A 15,851-nucleotide genomic window follows, 5' to 3' on the forward strand; every position below is an offset into this window, starting at 1 on the left:
GTCGCCTTGTTTTCTTCAAGTTGGGTGTTAAAAGCTGCCTGCTGTCCGTGTGGCCTCCGGATGCGTGATCGTGGAAGGACCAGTTCAGGTCAGGGGTCATCGTGACTGTCCGAGCACCCACTCACAGTCAGACCAAACAAACAAACAAAAAAAAACCTGAAGAAAAACAACTGAGGGGGCTGTGAGTCATGACGCTGACCTACTGTGATGCAGAAGTCAGGGAGTAAATGACACACTGGAACACACGGACAAAAACATTCAGGCGTCTTTACCGTAAGGTGAGCAGCATCACAGTGGAGGAAGACTATATTTATTCTAAGAATCTGGATGATGAGGCTGAACCTTTAGTGGATAGTAGACCAGGTGACCTCCACATATAAATAAGTTGAATCATGCGTCACGCGCAGAGGAGTCAGAGCTCTCTCTAACGTGCACTAACAGTCACCCGGTTAAATAAACAATAGAAAAATTCCACTTACTAACATCATTTTGTTAGAAATGATGCAGTGCAGCTGTACAGGAAGTTTTGGAAAAATACACAGAAAATGCAATCAGCACCGAGGCACATAAGCAAACAAGTCGGAAAAAAAAAACAAACACTCGACGTATTCTGTATTTTTATCACAAACTGGTAATCTGTGACGGTGGCGTCACACCACCATCTGGGTCAGTGGTCATTTCCTGCTGCTGTGAGCGCACCACCACAGGGAGTCCTGCTAATCACTGACATTTAGCCTGGCTCATGACGGGGCAGCAGAGACTAGCGGGGGCCCAGATGAAGCCCAGTGAGTGACATCACAGACGGGAGCCTGGGGTGAAACAATCTCTGTGGCGTCAATGGCAACAAAAGGCGAAATGAGCCAGCTGCAGGAATTTAAACTTGGGCTACGCCCCCCCGACCATCCCCTGGTGAGAGGACACCAAGTGGGCCAATAACAAATGTGTTATGACCTCCAAACAACACGAGCGACTGAATGAAAAAGTGATGTTTTCGACATTAGTGGTGTGGACATTAAACATTGATTCCCGTTAATATTTCCTACATCTGAAGAACCTTAAGCAACAAATAAATAACATTACCAATGTTTCTCCTAGGATTGTAACAATATTAAATAATAATACCTAGGCAACTGCAACATAATTGAAAAAAAATAAACACATTTTTTTGAAGTGCAAAAAGTGCAGGTGTGTGTTTGCCAGTCTGCTGGTTTTTCTCTTTTTCCAGTTTTGAAAGGGAAACTAAAAACCCTTTGAGGTGTCGGATTGAAAACATTTTCAGTTTGTGGTCTCTCGGTTCAGCCTCTTCTTTTACGGCCACCTCCATCGTCCCAGTAGTAACAAGCCCGAGTGCAAAGGATCATGGGCACTCATGAACCAGTAGGTTTAAAGAGACTTTGGTCACTTTTACGACTCTATTAGATCCTAATTCGCTACAGCTCAGCAGGCAGGAGGCTCAGGGGAGGAAGAAAAGCGCTGAAACATTTTACTGTAAAACGGTAACTTGAGCTCAACTTGTTGCATTCCAGAGTTCATATTTCACGACCAACAACATCTGGTGTGGGGATGCTGTGTTTTCTCTTGGAAGGGGGGGGGGGAGTGGTTGCTCTGATGTCTTAAGTGCACAAATGAACCCAGGCATTTGTTGTGATGCATGAAGACACTCTTGAGTGTCCAAGTGCAATTGTGCACTGTTCTGTCCAGGGCAAAGCTGGGTTTTTCCGTGAGACAATGGCTCCTGCCACACAACCAGGGCAAGAATCTAGTTTTGTCATCATCATAATCATCATGCTAAGTTTGAAAATTACGAACACCTTTTCTCTGCTGCAAACATCGGGCTCAGCAAAACTCACAGAATCGCATTGATTCTCCAGCCTCAAACCCTGTGGAGGTGCTCCTGCTGAACAAAGTCATCTGTGAAGCGTGTAATGACAACCTGAAACACTCAGCCAGCGATTCGCTTCGCCCAACCTGCCGCCTCCCATCTGTCACATTATTCCGTTGCCTGATCTTATGAAGTTGCTCAAACAAGTGTGAAAGTCTACCGTGGATTTTTTTTACCGTGCGTGTGTGTGTGTGTGTGTGTGTGTGTGTGTGTGTGTGTGTGTGTGTGTGTGTGTGTGTGTGTGTGTGTGTGTGTGTGAGTGTAGCCCTCACCCCTGCGAGCAGGCCCTCTGGTGGCGTTGGCGACACCGTCTCCCCGTCAGGCCCCTGCGGCACGCACAGCTGGGGCGACATGGTGGGCGACTCGTCTATGTAGGGCAGCGTCTCGGAGCCATCCTGAGACTTGCCGTCTTCGGCTCCGTCTCCCTCGTAGCCATCTGTGTTGTAGTTGAAGTCTGCAGAGAGAGAGAGAGAGAGAGAATAGGATGAGCCGCAGCCACTTGCGACCAGTTTGGAAGGCGCAACTCGGACGAAACCTCTTTGACGCTTTCTCAGCCTCCCCTTGTTTCAGCGGCTGCCCGAAAAGAGATGAATAAACCAACATTATAATAGTGTCAAAAACTGAGTCCTAGTAGAGGGAAAACACATCTTCATTAGGTATAAAATGTTCAAATGCTTGTTAACACAGATAGCTACTCAGCCATGGCAGCAACTCATTAGGGAATGTAGGTGTGCTGAAGTTCAAAACCAGCATCAGAGTGAGGAGGACAGGAGATGTAAGTGAACGTGGCGTGTTTGTTGGTGCCAGACGAGTTTATGAGGGATCCGGTTGTGGCAGAGGGTGCCAAATGAAGTGGCCAGGGAGTGTATGTGGAGACAGACACTGCAACCGATTCAACAAGATTCAATAAGTTCTAACAGGAAGCGGGAAGAGAAGTTGAAAACACGGCAACAACAGACACCCCAAAAATATTAATAAATAATGCATGTGTGCTCTGCCCACATACTTCGAGCCAGGAGGCAGCGCTGAGGTTGATATTCATGTCTGGCGACAATGCCAGCAACCCGGCCTGAGAAACAGTGACAGCTCCAGTGAAGGGAAACAACAGCGACACCGAGTCGACTCTTGGCCTCTAGACTTCAGAGGAAGGCTGGTGAAGGAAGCGACAGAACAAAAACGAGCTAAGGGGAGATGCATACATAAAAACCAAAAACAAAGCCAATCTCAGACATAAACCATGTTGGACTGGCACCTTTATGTCTTATTAGTGAGGATGGGTGCATGTGTGATGGACAGCCAGGGACACTCATAAACAGACGGTGCTTCACACTGTGAAGAGGAGGAGGGGGATTTATCTGTTGCTGCAGCACAAAGTGCACAGGTTGCACCTTTTGTATGCACTGCCACTGGTATCACTTTTTTCCCCATACATAATTGTTGATATGAACAAAATAACAAATGCTAGAAAGTTATTTTTGAAAAACATCAAATAAAAATGTATTATACACATAATTAAAATTAGACACATTTCTTGGAAATTTTCTTCTTTTGTTTTAGTAAAGAATTTGACTTCTTTTGTTGTGTTTCCATGATGTGTGTACAGGTGCACTGCCTTGGGAAAGTCACCATGGGAAAAATTGATGGCAATCTCATGGGACTCCCTGCTTGTAGCTTTGCAGGGAGAACTCAAGCGCATTCACATCAGTTTTAAACAGCAAAATAACACCTATTTAGGCCTGAAAAATACATCCATCCATCTCAAAAGTGATAAAAAAACAAATTATTTAAAAGCAAAACCTAACGGTCGCTGACTGGATAATCCCTCCGCAGAGAGCTCTAACACACCGTCAACCACCTGTGTGTGTAAAAACTCAAGATACTTCAACAACACTAACAAGCACAAAGAGGGAGAGTGAAAGCAGGGACCAACACACACAGGGGCGTCACGCTGCACCTAATGGGTGCCAGGAGTGGCCAACTCGCTGCCGTCTGTCACTTTGTGACACGCACCACAACACACAGCCAGTGGACCGCCCACCTGCCAATCAAAAAAAAAGGAAAAACAACCTCCCTCCATCTGGCATGTGCAAGCTAGCAATGTGTGCAGACTGTGTGTGTGTGTGTGTGTGTGTGTGTGTGTGTGTGTGTCCAACCATATGGCTGGAGTGAAGCTGCCGGGCAAATAGCTGACAAATGGTGCATTCTGGGTCGCGGCTGGGTTATCCCAGCGCAGCACCGCAACACGACCGGAGCGGGGAGACTTTGGAAAGGTGAGCGCTGGGGTTGAAACACTCACATGGAGACATCTGCCATCCTGCGCCGCCATCAGGCCACACGAGAGGTGTGCAAGTGCGTGCGGCTGTGTCAATTTGTGTTTGCGTGTCCTCCGTGGCTCTTTTCCATCTGCTTCCTCTGCCCACCTTCTGGCATCCCGACAGTGATGAGTGAGTTTGCCCCAGTCAAATGAGGTTGGGTTAGTGAATATGACCTCAGAAAAGAGATTTTCTGTGCTTTCTTGATCGGCTGATTTTTGTCCTTTATGGACGGAAATATCACACGTCCATGAGGTAAAAAGTCAGAAGAGAGCATTAGGAAAGGTAATGCTGTGAGTAAAGCGATCAACAGAGGAAGTCTATTGGTTACATCCCATGGGAGATTAAGACTGACTGAAAACACTGCCTAGTAGAGGTCTGCGCGATAGACAGATCAGCTAGATTTGAGAGATGTCGTCCAAGTAGGGTTACTGTAGTTTTTAGATTAGTAAAAGCTTAATATACTGCCCATAAATACATTGATAAAAGTGTATGATTGCAGGACAAGAGTCTTGCTTCCAGTTAGCTGCCATCTTGCACCACCATATCCCTACGGAAGCCCGTGGACAATCCAACATGTCTGACAGCACGTTTTGTACAGTAATTAGGGTAAATGCTCGCGGCTTAAAATAAACCAACGAAGAAGAAGGTGGACTAGGTAGGCCACCGTAGTTCCAGGTGAAGACACTGCAATCTGAAACGTAACCACTGGATGTCGCTGTTTCTTCTTTAAAATCTCCAAAAATGACACGCTTAAGTTTAAAGTTCGCCAGCATGGCTTTGATTAAAATTTACCCCAAGCTAAGAGGACAGTCAGAGCGTACAGATGAGACTTTATGTCGTACCGGAAACAAAGCAGACTGGCACTCAGGTCTGTTCACTTTTTAATTCCTTTCAAAGATGGATGCAATATTATTTCTTTTCGCTGGAAAAAAAATCCCTCAGCAATGCAGCGTGGAGTACAGCGTGGAGGCCTCAGCCCACCAGCTGCCAGAGCTCACTAACGTCGGCTTCACGTGCGCTGGGTGTCTTAACGAGTTAATGGGAGCTATTAAAGTCGTTGTGTGTTTGGACAAATCTTTCCCGCGTGCAATTAGGGTGTGTGAGTGATCATAATTTCTACTCATTATGTCCGATTAGCCGCATTAACGAGGGTGGTGGAGGCGGGGGTGAGGGGCAGGTAATTGGGCAGATGTCCCCTGACCACTGAGGCATGAAATCAGAAAGAGAACCAAGATGAATGTGTGAACGGAACACGTGCGCAACACAGGTTGTATACCATCGCTGACCCTTCAAGTCCTCTGCAGGAGTCGGATCTTGAACACTGTTCCCTCTTACTTTACCAGGCTGCGCAGCGATACCTCTTTAATTCTTCATGAAACCGTTTCTGGCCCGTGGCGGAGAAACTTCTCGTTCATTAATATTCAGCCCCAACTCTTTGAGCATAATGCGGAAAGTTCCAACGGCAACGGCCCCTGTGATATTTTTGTTCTTCCTCGGCAGGGAAAAAGTGCGAGTCAGCACCGCACGAGAGCAGCAGCACCTGCCTGTTGCACCCTTAGCGACGGTTACGGCCGGCCAGTAAGGAGCAACGCTGCAGGGAGAGACTGCAAGACATAAGGGATACAGACTCTCTGGACCACAGACGGTCATCATGCACGAAAAACTGCAGGGGCTGATCTGTTGTGATCCAACATTTACTGGCCGAGCCAGAGCAGCTTGGGCAGCTCCGCTGGGTCCTGGCTGCACGGCTTCTGAGACACATCAGCGTCAACGCTGTGCCGTTTACCGCTGGCATCGCTCGCACTGCCTCTAAAGTGGGAGCAGCAGGGATCCTCAGTCCACCTCCGCTACCTCAGGTTTCAGCAGCGTTGCATCAGGCGATGGGGTTTTTTTTTTCACCGACGGCGCAGATGCTCCTCCGGAATGTGGAACACAAACTTGTGTGTGCACTTGGAAGAAGCCGTACTTTGTAATCTCATATCTTTGCTTGGAAATTTGTTGATAATTGTTCCAATACGAGATATATAGAGATATAAAACAAAATGACACTGACAGTGTTGTGAAATTAGAATATTTTGCAAAAAAATATATGTATGTACGTATATTCATACATACTGTATATATATGTATATATATGCATGTGTGTGTGCATATGTGTATATATGCATATATATATATACATATATGCATATATACACATATACATACATATATATGTACATATATATAAATATATATGTACATATATATCTATAGATAGATAGATAGATACCATTGTGCATATACACACATATCCATTTTTTTTTTCCACTAACGGCAAAATATTCCAATATCACAACACCATCGACGTCACCCTGTTTGACTGCTGCACTTACTAAAATAAATATCCTTGTATTCTGCCCAGTGCCTCGGCGCTCACATGGGTCTGAGTCCGCGAGTCAGCCGTCTGCACGTGCGCACGTGCGCGCGTGCTCGCGATTACCCGCGCAGCCGTCGACATGCTGGCAAGTAGGCCGCGAACGCATCATCTCGACAGTCCCCGCGCGTGACGACCACAGAAATCAATTCGCCGCTGACGGCCCACCATGAGGGAATGTTGCTTTTTGTGTCATCGGGCTTTTACTCTAATCACTGTTCGATACAGCAGCCCCTGAACCCACATGCAAGCATGAACGACGTGGTTCGAAACGGGGACAGAGCTCAATATGACACGGATTCAACGCAACATTGGGTGACATTTCAGCACGGATGTGCAGAGGAGCATCCTGGACCCAGCTGAGAGATCAATACGCCGCTGGTCCGGTGCATGAGTGAAGTGAGGAGGACGCGCTGGGATTCACACACAAACACTCACGTGCATCACGCCAACTGTTGCAAGGAGACGGAGGCAACAACAACACACTTGACCTTGAAGAGAAAAGTCGATACAGCGGAGAAAACGTGGCTCCGCAACTCCAGTCCTTCACTCCCGTTTGTTCCAACTCGACAAAGACAAGATTTGAGACTTCCAACAATTTTCCAAATGACTAAATCGTTGACGGACTAACGTAGTTTGCGCCTGACAAATGCACACAAAGTTTTCTTTTAAGATCTTAATGGGCCTGAGGTGTCGGCGCGCTCACAAACATGTTTCATCAGAGCGGCAAGAACACTGAGCAGGAGCTGAAGCCCGTGGCTGAAGCCCATTGCTGCAGCATTAGCGGAGCCGAAGGGATGGACATGGCACTATAAAACCTAATGAAGAACTTCTTCTGCGTCTGGAGGAACATCTGTCGTCCCCTTTGTGCATAAAAATGACGCTGCTGCATTCACGCTACTGACGTTAAGAAACCACATTTGTGAATGGACACAAAGTGTTCTGCACTCTACTCCCTCCACACTGATGCAAATGTGTGCATCCACTTCTGCTTCTCTTAACAGCACATTTAACACCTTACCAATAATTCGTTATCCTGGGTCTCTTGTAATACAAATACACAATAAGAGCTGCCAAACGTTTCCATTCATAACTGCAAAGCGCAGATACTTGTTTCCTGTGACTTTATCTTACAAAAAGTGATAGTTTTAATACAGGTCAATGACCTCCAAGATCATTCCAGGCCCTGCCAGTGCAGTGTGATCGAGATAGAGAGAGATGAGACGCTTTGGGACGAGTTGGGCCGCGGGGAGAAGGAATAAGCAGCAAACAAGTGTTCCGCACCTGCGACACCTTCGGGAAGCCTCTGAAGACTGTCGGAGAACCAGCACAGGTGAGGATGACGCTCACGGAGCTAATTGAGAGGCCAATGCAAAGCTTTTTGTTCACCATATAGTGCCATGCAATGTCCATCCAAATAGTTTTTGGATTTTTGTGATGAAATGCTTTAATCACAACTAATTACACTTTAAAAGCCATTTCAAATCAAGTACAACAGCTACAAAACTCCATCAGTCACTGCCGGTTGATGCTCCGTCATACTTCGGAACAAGTACACTTGGTCAGAACGCCTCCGTTAATGAGAATTAGAATGAGCTTTAAAGTTTCTGTTGACATTTTACAGTCATGGAAATATCACCTGACAGAACAAAGCCATCGCACAGCAGAGGAAAAAATTATTTCTGAATAAATTTTACACTTTTCTTTTTGCTTTTTCTCTTTGAGTTCAGAAACGTGCATCGAGCGCCTACTGTTCCTTTCCCTCCCGCTCTCCGGGGAGCTTCCTGGCACTCCTGGTAATGCTGGGGGAAATTACTGCAGCCCCTGAGGAAACGGGCACGCTCACACTGTCACTCACACCACAGATGCGGGCTCAACACAATTATTCATGCACTCTGGTGTGCGTCGATGGGATTCGATCAACGAGGCTGCGCGTAATAATTGAAGGTTTGCACCAGAAAAACCTCCCGGTGGCGTAAAATTAGGGAGCGCGTGGACATAGTCGCACACACTGTGTGCCGACTTTAGTAATCAAGAGATCAAAATAAGAGCGCCACAAAAATGGACTGGCCATTCCATCAACTTCTTAAAGGGACTGTGCTTGTTATCTGTGAAGTCTCCCACACAGAATTCTTTCATTCATCTTCCAAAGGCTTGGAAATATGACATTTAGGTATCAGCTGCTGAATAATTCCCTTTCATTGGCATTCAAATTAGCCAAATTTACATATTTTTTTTCCCCTAATGCCACAGTTTGGATGCTGTCAGTCATCCGGGTTTGTAGGTTTGCAGCACAAACAGAAAATGTTTATCAGAGGAGCCAGTGGGTAAAGGTTGACTCGCAACAATGGAGTTGCACTGCAGGAGCAAGAAGAGAAAGAAGTAGTGTTTACCATGACCGCTCGCCTGTGGCTTAATCTGCATTTTGGTCATCTGGGCTGAAAGGGAACGGTTGCCAGGTTGCAAACCATATGAGGAAATCAGCACAATATATTTGCAGGCCGAAGCGAAGGAACGGCAAACAAGAAGCAGTTCTCTGCCTCAGGTAAATTGTCTCTATGTTGGTTAAACATTGCAGTCGGACATGAAATCTTCTCAGAGCACAGCACGCAGAGTTCAGCAGCTCGTGGCCGCACATCACGACTGGGATGAAAGAGCAGCAGAGCGCGAAGCAACACAAGCGGCGGCGCGACAACATCATTCCTTGGAGGCTCTGAGTCACTCAGACTCAGTGGAGCAACAGCCCAGAGATAAATGCAAAAGTGTAAATAAGGAGGGGAATCCAACACCAAAACCGGAAAATTAAAGATGATTTGCTGTGTCGGCTCATAGAAGGAGAAGGGGAAGAAGAAGAAGAAGAAGAAGAAGAAGAAGAAGAAGAAGAAGAAGAAGAAGAAGAAGAAGAAGAAGAAGAAGAAGAAGAAGAAGAAGAAGAAGGAGAAGGAGAAGAAGTTTTTTTTTTGATTTTTACAATCACATTTATTTACAAAGTACAGGCTAAAAACTTATGCACCTTTCCTAACATAAATAAATGATTAAAACAAAGAAATAAATGAACTAAAAAAAGGAGGAGAAGAAGAAGAAGGAGAAGGAGAAGGAGAAGGAGAAGAGTAGAGGCTCTATGGACAGAGAGTACAGCATCCCTGAGAGAGAGCAGCCCTGCCTCACCCCCCTCTGAACGTCGAAGGGGGCACTCAGACCACCGTTGACCTTGAGAACACTCAATGCCACAATAGAGCACCAAGAAGGAGAAGGAGAAGAAGGAGAAGGAGAAGGAGAAGAAGAAGGAGAAGGAGAAGAAGAAGGAGAGGAGAAGGAGGAGAAGGAGGAGAAGGAGGAGAAGGACATTGGAAATGAAAAAGTTGCCACCTGCTGATCAATAAGCAGGTGGTGTGCGATTGCCAGGTTATGAGCAATTAAATGTTGCCATTGCTTTCTTTAGTCTTTACTCTCTATTCCATTCAACAGCGAGTAGTAGCAGAAGAAGAACCAGTGGCAGAACACAGAGAACGGTTTCCTGGGTTTTTGTGTGCTCGGCAGCAGAGATTCGGTTGCATAACCGTCCTGTTAAATCTGCAGTCCCTCCCACCCACCCACACCGTGACCTCCGCCCAATGTCAGATCACATCACTCCCGACTAACCTCCACCTGTCACTCCCAATAACCGGCCCGGGTCTGAGCGGCTCGGACGAGGGCCCTCCGCGACAAGCGGGCCAGGTCGCTGCAGCGTTTCCTGTTCCTGCCGTTTGTTCGTGTTAACAAAACAAAAAAAGGAAAGGATGCCCTGGGAAGACGTACGATGTTGTTGCCAGGAGGGAACTTTTTAAAACTGAACAAGATGAGTCACAGCACTGACGCACACGCACACACACTAGGCAATAAGCCACTGCAGGGATAATATGGATTGGCTCTCACCCAGAGACCAACACAAAAGAAGAAGTGTGCTGCTGTGGACATCCTGATCTGTGCTTCCCTCACTGCTCACATTTCACTTCATTCTTTCAATCACTGAATGCAGCTAGCGCAGCTCACCTACCGTCGGGGCCATTTGAGACGGATGAAAAGATCAACTGGATGGACTGACTCCATCGAAAGGGGCTTCACATTTGAGTCTCCCAACCATTTCTGAGTGTTTGTGAAGCCAATTACGTCACTTTGCAGCAGCAAGGAGCTTCATTGCCAAACTTACAGACGCCAAAGCGGCAAAAAATGTGAATTCCACAGCCGTACGCGTGGGCAGACGAAGCGTGCACACATATATGTAAGCGTGTCTGTGAAATAAACCTTTAGAAATTGCACTCGCTGCCGGCGCTCCTCCCCTTCATAGACTACACGGAGGGCGTGCTGGTGTGGAAACGCGTCTTCCTCTGTGAAGCTCCTGCAGACCGAGATAAACTGGCTTCACGCTGCACGGCTCTGCGGAACGTAAAGCGGCGATGGCATAAATCAGTTTTAATCTGATTCCTGCCATCTGCGCCTCACGCATGCAGTTTCCCTCCACAATTCGGACATTTAATGGGTTAAATGTGTCACTGCAGCGCCTAATGCAGTCATTTTAAATTGCCAATTATTTTCTTGAGCGGTCAATTAAGAGGTAGGGGGGAAGTAAAATTTTGATTGTCTTTTATTTATTGCCTAACATGATGTCTCCTGAAATAATATCAAGCACAGCAGGTGTATTTGAGGTGATATGAAGACAAATTAATAATAGCACTGGTGAAGCACTGATTGGAGACAGATACTGTCTTAAAAAATATATCAGCTAATGTTTATAACACATTCTTTGCTACTGATGTTATCAATTCATCATTTCACAGTATTTTTCTATTTTTTTAATTTGTTTAAAAGCTTACGTAATAAACATTACATAAAAAGGCTTATATTTAGTATATAGTAATCAAAAAATGGGTGTTTTTATGTACAACTGTATTTCTTTTACCTCCAACTTCTCCAGGTTAATTTATTGACATTATAAGAAATTGTAAATTAGGAAACTGTTTTATATAATATTCTAATGAGACATTTTATAGCTATGATTCAAAAAGAAAACAATAAAACTGCAATTGGTCACAAAAGCTCAATAAAAATGAAAAGTAACATTAAAAAGTCTCATCATCCATCCAATAATGTGTTGGTCTGATATCATTTATCATCAATGGCTTTTGACTAGCATAAAAAATGAATGGGTCCAATTACCGAAATACACTTTCAGCATTTTTGCCATTTAAAAAAAAAAAGACAAAATGTTTGTATCCTTTTGAAAAAATAAATGAACCGATGATGTCATCTGAGTCTCCCTGCTGGTCCATCTACAGGGGCTTAAAACCTGGCGGTGCAGAGTTGCGGAGCTGTGAAGTCAGGAGGAGCGAAAAGTGGCTGCGGCACACATTCAATGGGAGAATTGTGCTGCCTGGCTCAGCAGTTTCTCCCCAAGACTGGGGGGGTAGGGAGGGGGCTGAAAAGGGGGGGGGATTACGTCACACCATGCAGCCTGCGAACACTGAGTGGGAGACGGCAGCAGCCACTGAGTCACACTCGCACTTTTCCCGCAAAGATCTGCTCCCCGCTGCCACCTGTGCACCAGCAGCCAACAACACACTGTGGAAGTGCAATGTGTATGTATTCACCACTATTTAGTTGTTAACTGTTGTGTTGTTGTGTGTGTGCGATGATGAAGGCCGAGGACGCGACACTCCTCTGCGTCTCCTCTCAACCTCCACTGATTCAGTCCTCTGACAGAAAGAAGAAAATCACAGAAACAAAAAAAAACAGGGGGAAACGTTGCCCCCGGTGGCTGTCAGTGGCCCTGCGGAGCCGTGACACCTCAACAGCACATCGACCGCTTGACGGATGTGTGCTCGCCATGCGCTCGTGTACCCTTTTAAAGCTCCCCGTCGAGCTCTCATCCATCAGGTGGCGACACTGGGGAAATTAAAAGCCTTTATAACAGAGAGAAAGTACCGGGTCCCGATACTCCGCTCATCAACGTGAGGTATTTCGACAGGTGAGGCGACGGGTCAGGTGACTCCGACTTGGGAGCAGCGCGCAGGAGACCCAGCTGCCTCCACGACGCGTTCCCAATAAAGACAAATAATAACTGTGGGATGAAGAATGGGGCTTCCAGCGGGACCCGTTATGGGGATTTGAAATTTCAACAAGATTTCTCGCTAGCTTTGCGCAAATTAATTAAAATTTGCGAGCTTCCCGGCTTCTTTTAAGCTCTGAGGACAAGAGGCGACGCCGCCACAGTTATTGCACCCGAGTTGCTGCTTCATTAGCTTTTAATGGATTCTCTTTCTCTGCGAAGCAGGTCAAAGAATAATCAGATCCTCTGATGCCCCCCCCCACCACCACCACCACCACCACTTGATTTTACATGAAATTGCTGCTCTGGAATCTATTCAAGAAGCAGAAGGTGCGACCCAAGCCAGGTGATGAAGAGCAGAGGCAAATGTGGAGTGACAGAACGCCGACCGCCATCAACCCAAGCAGAGGTTGTGATCAACCCAATCCAGCCTTTTGTTTCCTGTGCGTGCACGGACTGCGAAAACACACCAAGTGCATCTGCACTGAACACGCAGCCGCACGTCCAAAACAAAAGGCGAAGAGCAGATGGTCGCCGTGGTGCGGCGGCGGGCTCCAATCTCCCAAGATTACTCGACTCTTAAATTGAGATTGCTCCTCGGCGAGGGAGCTCGGCTGCCGCCAGATAATTGTTTGTTGTCCGCGGTGTGTTTTTGCAAATAAATCCTTGTTACACAACAGCTGGCAGCAACAGCGATTCATAGAGGGCGCGGTGCCAGCGAGCGTTGAGTTTAAGCTGATAAGCAGCGAGTCCTCTGAACCAGCAAAGTCTCTGCGAGCAGTGCAGAGAGTCTGCTGGAGGACTTGTGCACACTGACTCAGGATGATTTGCATCTTTGTATTCTAACAGACAACTGCTCTGTTAGTACATTTCTTCTCTCAGATGCACCACAGCCAGCTGTGTGCTTCCACCTATTCACCCCTTGCTTCCTCTTCTCTCACACCACTAACTTCATGTGCACTTTCACTACCTTTATGAATCTCTTCTTTGCTCTTCCTCCAGGCCTCCTGCCTGTTGCTTCCAACCGCAGCATCTTTCTGCCCATATATTTGCTGTCCCTCCGTCCCAGTCTGGCCTCTAACTCAAAACAGCTAAAATGCGCCGACGTCCTTCATTGTCAATCTAGCAGTGACCACGGAGCGGCTTTATTTTGCTAGTATTGCTTTATTGCGATTTATTTTATTTTAATCTCTTCGGAAGTCTGTTATCGGTCACTTCATTAGGGACAATGTTTAACTGCTTGTTAACACAAACAGCCTCTGACAAACTGTTGATCCACAGGGATTTTCAACACAACCACCACCAGGGTTCACATGGAATGGACGCAATATCCTGTTTTGTGGAGGAATATGCCTTGTTGATGTCAGGGGTCAGAGGTTAGAATCGGCAGACGCTGGTTGTTGACCACAGAAAGGCAACAGGAACTCCAATAAGTGGTTCCATCTAAGTTCTGTAGAATAGCATCTCCCAATGAACTTTATCAGCCTTTAAGCAGTGGACTGGCCACTTTTTTGGTTACCAACAAGTTTTTAAATTAAAGAGACAAAAGACAACTGAAACTATTCAATATACAGCATATAAAAGGAATCACATGGCGCCTTTGCCTTCAGCCGGTAATGTCTAACACTGACATTCACAGTTGCGCTCGATTCAAACATTCAAATACTAGGAGCTTACAAGGATGAAGCAAGGCGTGAGCAGTCATGATGTGAGAGCACTTGCAGCCAAAAATAACCAACAGCTTGAACATCACAAGCAGGACGTGTGTGGAAGGAAGAGCGGTAAACTCGGTGCCGACTGCGATGCGTAGAGGTGCCAATGCATCATCAGTGTGAGCTGCAGCGACTGGCAGAGCACCAGGGGCAACCTATCTCACGAAGGCAACGTTGCACCGTATGTTTATTAAAGGTCCCGTATTATGCAACATTTTTACATCCCAGAAATGAGAAAAGGTCAGTCGGTGACATCATTGGCTATTCAGAGAATGAATGCTCCAACAACAATGACTCAGCGAAATCGCATTTTATTCAAAATAAATAATTAACTATGGATTTGGATCCAAAAACAGAGGGTCTACTTTTGTCCAACCTATTGTCACAGTAACAGTGTGAAGAGCCCGGAAGTCTGCGAGTCAGGGAGCCGCGCCGGGGGTCTCTGTTCCACCTTTTCCCCTCATCCGGCCCTGACGGAGACCATCATGGCACGATTGGTCCGAAAGAGCTCTGCAGCTGAGCTCAGGAAACGTTGCTGAGAACACTTTGAAAAGGTCAATAAGCTGCGGGACTCCCACACATTAGTAACAGAGGGGGGAGAGGGAGAGAGAGAACTTGAAAGCAGTGGAGAGCGGCTGGAGAGAAACAAAAGGCGTGCAGGCAGGTGAAGCTGAGAGTAAACCCAGGTGATGCAAATGAAGACGACGGTGCTCATTATCCACTCCACCACCTGCCGGAGTGCTCTCCCCGCCGGGCGGAGAGCGATAAAAGCCGCCGCCATCCCGCTATCCTGCAAAACGAAGAGCATTTTCTCCGGCGGCCGCCGCGTATCTTCACACAACACACGTCTCTCTCTCTCTCTCTCTCTCTCTCTCTCTTGCCCCCCCCCCGCGGGGGCCGCGTGCATGAATCACCGCTCCACCCCGCCTCTGGCGACTGAACCCCTGGAAAATGAAAAAAAAAAAAAAAGAAAAAGGCCAACCAACGACCGTTGCCATGGCAGCCCATCATAACTCGTAATTAGCCGCCCTGAATTCCGAGAGGCCGTCACAAGACGCTGCCTCCACAGATTAGGGCGACAGCGGCCTCACAGCAGGCCCCCGAGCCGTGTTTGTCTGATCGCAGGAGGTCACGATCAACGATCAAGTGGGGACACGCCTCTGAACGCACACACACACACACACACACACACACACACACACACACACACACACACACACACACACACACACACGGTGCATTTTATCTGCCGCAATCCAGCCACTGCGCAGCTCTCGTCCAGGTAGCAGAAAGTAAAAAAAAAAAAAAGACACACACCCACGTTGGTGCCATTGGTGCAAAGCAGCGTCCTGCTGCAGCTCTACTGCGTGGGCACCTCTACCACCGAGTCCCCTCCACCTTCGTCCCAACTAGCAAAGAGTGTGAAAACTGTGCAGTGAAA

The 15,851-nt window shown here is 46.8% G+C and overlaps 1 protein-coding gene across 3 annotated transcripts in view; it reads right to left on the bottom strand.

The window, feature by feature from the left end:
• Window positions 1–15,851, bottom strand: part of abr (ABR activator of RhoGEF and GTPase) — a 122,066-nt gene that overhangs the window by 71,320 nt on the left and 34,895 nt on the right. For all 3 annotated transcript variants that reach the window (XM_076020206.1, XM_076020202.1, XM_076020204.1), the window contains exon 2: window positions 2,155–2,336. In XM_076020206.1, coding sequence (XP_075876321.1) covers window positions 2,155–2,336 — 182 coding nt within the window. The remainder of the gene's footprint in view (window positions 1–2,154; window positions 2,337–15,851) is intronic.

The sequence above is a fragment of the Nelusetta ayraudi genome, unplaced genomic scaffold (genome assembly GCF_046127955.1).
Source record: "Nelusetta ayraudi isolate G7.1 ecotype Tasmania unplaced genomic scaffold, CSIRO-AGI_Nayr_v1 ptg000011l, whole genome shotgun sequence".
Lineage (NCBI taxonomy): Eukaryota > Metazoa > Chordata > Actinopteri > Tetraodontiformes > Monacanthidae > Nelusetta > Nelusetta ayraudi.